Genomic DNA, 5,000 nt, shown 5'->3' with positions numbered 1-5,000 from the left:
CACACACAGCGCTCACACACACACACACACACACACACACACAGCGCTCACACACACACACACACACACACACAGCGCTCACACACACACAGCGCTCACAAACACACGCACAGCGCTCACACACACACGCACAGCGCTCACAAACACACGCACAGCGCTCACAAACACACGCACAGCGCTCACAAACACACACACAGCCCTCACAAACACACACACGGTTGGTCTCTCACCTCTGTGTCTCTCTCCATCTCAAGCCCCGCCTCCAGTAGCCTGGCCTCAAACTCCTCCCTGATCAGCACCATCTCTCCGTCAGCTGGGTTCGCCTCTAATTCCACGGCCACGCCCAGGTCCACACACACCTCCCCGTCCCCCGCACTCCGCTGCCCGGCAACACATCCCAAACCCCCCACGGGGCCGGAGGGGGGGGAGCTACCGTTGGAGACGACGGAGAGGCGATGAGGAGGGTGTGGAGGGGCGGAGAGACGGTGCAGACGGTCGCCGCCCCTCACAGAGATCTGTTTGCGTTGGTAGAAAACCAGAACATAGTCCACTTTCCTCCGGCCGTCGGAGAAGAACTGACAAGACCTTTGGCCATCCTGGGGGGCCGCTGGACCAACGCCCCCACCCTGGAGGAGAGGAGCCAGACAGGGGACTGGTCAGTAACTAACTAACACCCTAACCTGCTGGCCCAACGCCCCCACCCTGGAGGAGAGGAGCCAGACAGGGGACTGGTCAGTAACTAACTAACACCCTAACCTGCTGGCCCAACGCCCCCACCCTGGAGGAGAGGAGCCAGACAGGGGACTGGTCAGTAACTAACTAACACCCTAACCTGCTGGCCCAACGCCCCCACCCTGGAGGAGAGGAGCCAGACAGGGGACTGGTCAGTAACTAACTAACACCCTAACCTGCTGGCCCAACGCCCCCACCCTGGAGGAGAGGAGCCAGACAGGGGACTGGTCAGTAACTAACTAACACCCTAACCTGCTGGCCCAACGCCCCCACCCTGGAGGAGAGGAGCCAGACAGGGGACTGGTCAGTAACTAACTAACACCCTAACCTGCTGGCCCAACGCCCCCACCCTGGAGGAGAGGAGCCAGACAGGGGACTGGTCAGTAACTAACTAACACCCTAACCTGCTGGCCCAACGCCCCCCACCCTGGAGGAGAGGAGCCAGACAGGGGACTGGTCAGTAACTAACTAACACCCTAACCTGCTGGCCCAACGCCCCCACCCTGGAGGAGAGGAGCCAGACAGGGGACTGGTCAGTAACTAACTAACACCCTAACCTGCTGGCCCAACGCCCCCACCCTGGAGGAGAGGAGCCAGACAGGGGACTGGTCAGTAACTAACTAACACCCTAACCTGCTGGCCCAACGCCCCCACCCTGGAGGAGAGGAGGGTGAATAGCAAATCAACTTTATTGAACGTTGCAGAAGCTATACAGCACCAGTCAAAAGTTGACAAACCTACTCATTCAAGGTTTTTTTTTTAAATGTTTTATATTTTCTACATTGTAGAATAATAGTAAAGACATCAAAACTATGAAATAACATGGAATCATGTAATAACCAAAATAAGTGTTTAAACAAATCAAAATATTTGATTTCTTCAAAGTAGCCACCCTTTGCCACGATGACAGCTTTGCACGTTCTAGGCCTTCTCTCAACCAGCTTCACCTGGAATGCTTCTCCAACAGTCTTGAAGGAGTTCCCACATATGCTGAGCACTTGTTGGCTGCTTTTTCTTCACTCTGCGGTCCAACTCATCCCAAACCATCTCAATTGGGTTGAGGTCTGGTGATTGTGGAAGCCAGATCATCTGATGCAGCACTCCATCACTGGTCAAATAGGCCCTACACAGCCTGGAGGTGTGTTGGGTCATTGTCCTGTGAAAAACAAATGATAGTGGGACTAAGCGCAGACCAGATGGGATGGCGTATCACTGCAGAATGCTGTGGTAGCCATGCTGGTTAAGTGTGCCTCGAATTCTAAAAATATCACAGACAGTGTTACCAGCAAAGCATCCCCCCAACACACCATCACACCTCCTCCTCCATGCTTCACGGTGGGAACCACACGAGGAGATCATCCGTTCACCTACTCTGCGTCTCACAACGACACGGCGGTTGGAACCAAAAATCTCAGATTTGGACTCATCAGACCAAAGGACAGATTTCCACCGGTCTAATGTCCATTACTCGTGTTTCTTGGCCCAAGCAAGTCTCTTCTTATTATTGGTGTCCTTTAGTAGTGGTTTCTTAGCAGCAATTCAACCATGAAGGTCTGATTCACACAGTCTCCTCTGAACAGTTGATGTTGAGATGTGTCTGTTACTTGAACTCTGAAGCATTTATTTGGGCTGCAATCTGAGGTGCAGTTAACTAACAAACTTATCCTCTGCAGCAGAGGTAACTCTGGGTCTTCCTTTCCTGTGGCGGTCCTCATGAGAGCCAGTTTCATCATAGCACTTGATAGTTTTTGCAACTGCACTTGAAGAAAAGTTCAAAGTTCTTGAAATGTTCCGGATTAACTGACCTTCATGTCTAAAAGTGATGGACTGTCATTTCTCGTTGATTATTTGAGCTGTTCTTTCCATAATATGGACTTGGTATTTTACCAAATAGGGCTATCTTCTGTATACCACCCCTACCTTGTCACAACACAACTGATTGGCTCAAACATTCACTTTTAACAAGGCACACCTGTTAATTGAAATGCATTCCAGGTGACTACCTCATGAAGCTGGTTGAGAGAATTCCAAACATGTGCAAAGCTGTCACCAAGGCAAAGGGTGGCTACTTTGAAGATTCTGAAATATATGTTGATTTGTTTAAAACGCTCGTTGGGTTTCTACATGATTCCATTTGTGTTACTTCATTGTTTTTGTCTTCACTGTTATTCAACAATGTAGAGAAAAGTATAAAAATACAGAAAAACCCTGGAATGAGCAGGTGTGTCCAAACTGTTGACTGGTCCTGTATATAGACCTGACACCCTATTCTACATAAGAGACAGCTGTTCTACATAATCTATTTCTATCTGAATACACACACACACGATTCAACAAATCAACTCATCGGCTTGATTTGTGCAATCAGGTGTTAGTGCTGGGCTGGAACAAAAAGCCTGCACTCCCCGCACAGGACCAGGGTTGGAGACCACTGATGACCACCCTGTATCTCCACAGGACCAGGGTTGGAGGCCACTGATGACCACCCTGTATCTCCACAGGACCAGGGTTGGAGACCGCTGATGACCACCCTGTATCTCCACAGGACCAGGGTTGGAGACCACTGATGACCACCCTGTATCTCCACAGGACCAGGGTTGGAGGCCACTGATGACCACCCTGTATCTCCACAGGACCAGGGTTGGAGATCACTGATGACCACCCTGTATCTCCACAGGACCAGGGTTGGAGATCGCTGATGACCACCCTGTATCTCCACAGGACCAGGGTTGGAGACCGCTGATGACCACCCTGTATCTCCACAGGACCAGGGTTGGAGATCACTGATGACCACCCTGTATCTCCACAGGACCAGGGTTGGAGGCCAGTGATGACCACCCTGTATCTCCACAGGACCAGGGTTGGAGACCACTGATGACCACCCTGTATCTCCACAGGACCAGGGTTGGAGACCACTGATGACCACCCTGTATCTCCACAGGACCAGGGTTGGAGATCACTGATGACCACCCTGTATCTCCACAGGACCAGGGTTGGAGGCCACTGATGAGGTTATATCAAGGCTGGTAATGTAGGGTTAAATAATTCAGCAAGACCTTTCAGATGAGAGGTGTCCTTGTCAGCATAAACGGAGGACAATCTCTACAGTAATAACCAGCCAGGCGACATAAAATACTCTTTAAGAACAAAAACATGTTTTCAGTTCACATGAAAAGTTTTACAAAAACGTACGTACTGAGAAAGGATTTGGCATGTCACAACAAACAAAACGCAGGAGCAGAATCAACCGTTAGCAGAAAGTCAACCGTTTGCGGAGTTACTTACCGGAATCTTGTCTTGGCTGCCGTATTGATGATGCATTCTGTAGCGCTACAAACACAGACAGGAGAATAAAGGAACGGTGTCGTTAAACCGGGAGGAGAATAATAACGGAATAGTTGCAGCAGCTGTACGCGCGGAACTCATCATTATTATCAACAACACGCGCATCTCGGTAATCCGTCAAAAAAAAAATTGTTGGGGAGGGGGAAGCAAAGCGACGCGTCTCTCACTTGGCAGCGTACTCAAGATTAGTAGGCTATGACCCACACACACACACACGTTTCATCTAGATACCCATTAAACGGTATTCTACCTGGGTTCCCCGTGAGTTAATTGGTCTGCGTGTCTGTGAGCTACAGGCTCCGTCTATTCATCCGTCTGTTGATTCTGACGGCGCGCGTCCTCGGGAGTTTGGCACACGCGTCCAACTCATGTTCACCCAGGTGCGTTGATTGGTCGACGCTCCCTGATAAATTACAGGTAACAAGGGGACCAGTGGGAACAAACGGTCTCTCAGGTGAAGTGATACTGATGGTTTCTACGGCGACGCGCTCAGGGAATTAAAGTGGAAAGCACTGTCACGCACGAAAGAACGCATTTTAATAAATTGTTGTTTTTCATTAAAATAAGACCCGAAAAAAAAATACTACGACCTTTTAAAATAATGAACATAATGTATCCTCGCGTCTTGTTGGTGTTTATTCTATATTAAAAGTATTTATCCACGCCTCTTGTACGTGTTCATTCTTCATACATGACCGCGCTTGCCGTGTTCCTTCCCTGAGCGCGTAGCCGTAGAAACGTTCAGTTCCGTGTATCAACACACCTGGCGGGCTGAAACGCGACACTGTGGCAAAATGAAATACATTTTATAGTTCAGCTATTTAGTTGTAATGTCTCTCCAACACGGTTAGTCAGAAAGGTATTCAGTATAATAAAGACCGTTCAAACTGTTCCGCTGAAATCATCTGATTGTTGATTTAAAA

At 49.4% G+C, this 5,000-nt stretch overlaps 1 protein-coding gene across 1 annotated transcript in view; it reads right to left on the bottom strand.

Annotated features, from left to right (window-relative positions):
* The window catches only part of LOC106594071 (anoctamin-1), a 140,835-nt gene that overhangs the window by 130,158 nt on the left and 5,677 nt on the right, over positions 1-5,000 (bottom strand). Inside the window, 2 exon segments of the mRNA XM_045713591.1 lie at positions 231-626; positions 4,018-4,062. Coding sequence (XP_045569547.1) covers positions 231-626; positions 4,018-4,062 — 441 coding nt within the window.

This window comes from Salmo salar, unplaced genomic scaffold (assembly GCF_905237065.1).
Source record: "Salmo salar unplaced genomic scaffold, Ssal_v3.1, whole genome shotgun sequence".
NCBI lineage: Eukaryota > Metazoa > Chordata > Actinopteri > Salmoniformes > Salmonidae > Salmo > Salmo salar.
The sequence above is the reverse complement of the archived record's forward strand: the minus strand, read 5'-3'. Positions and strand labels throughout refer to the sequence as shown.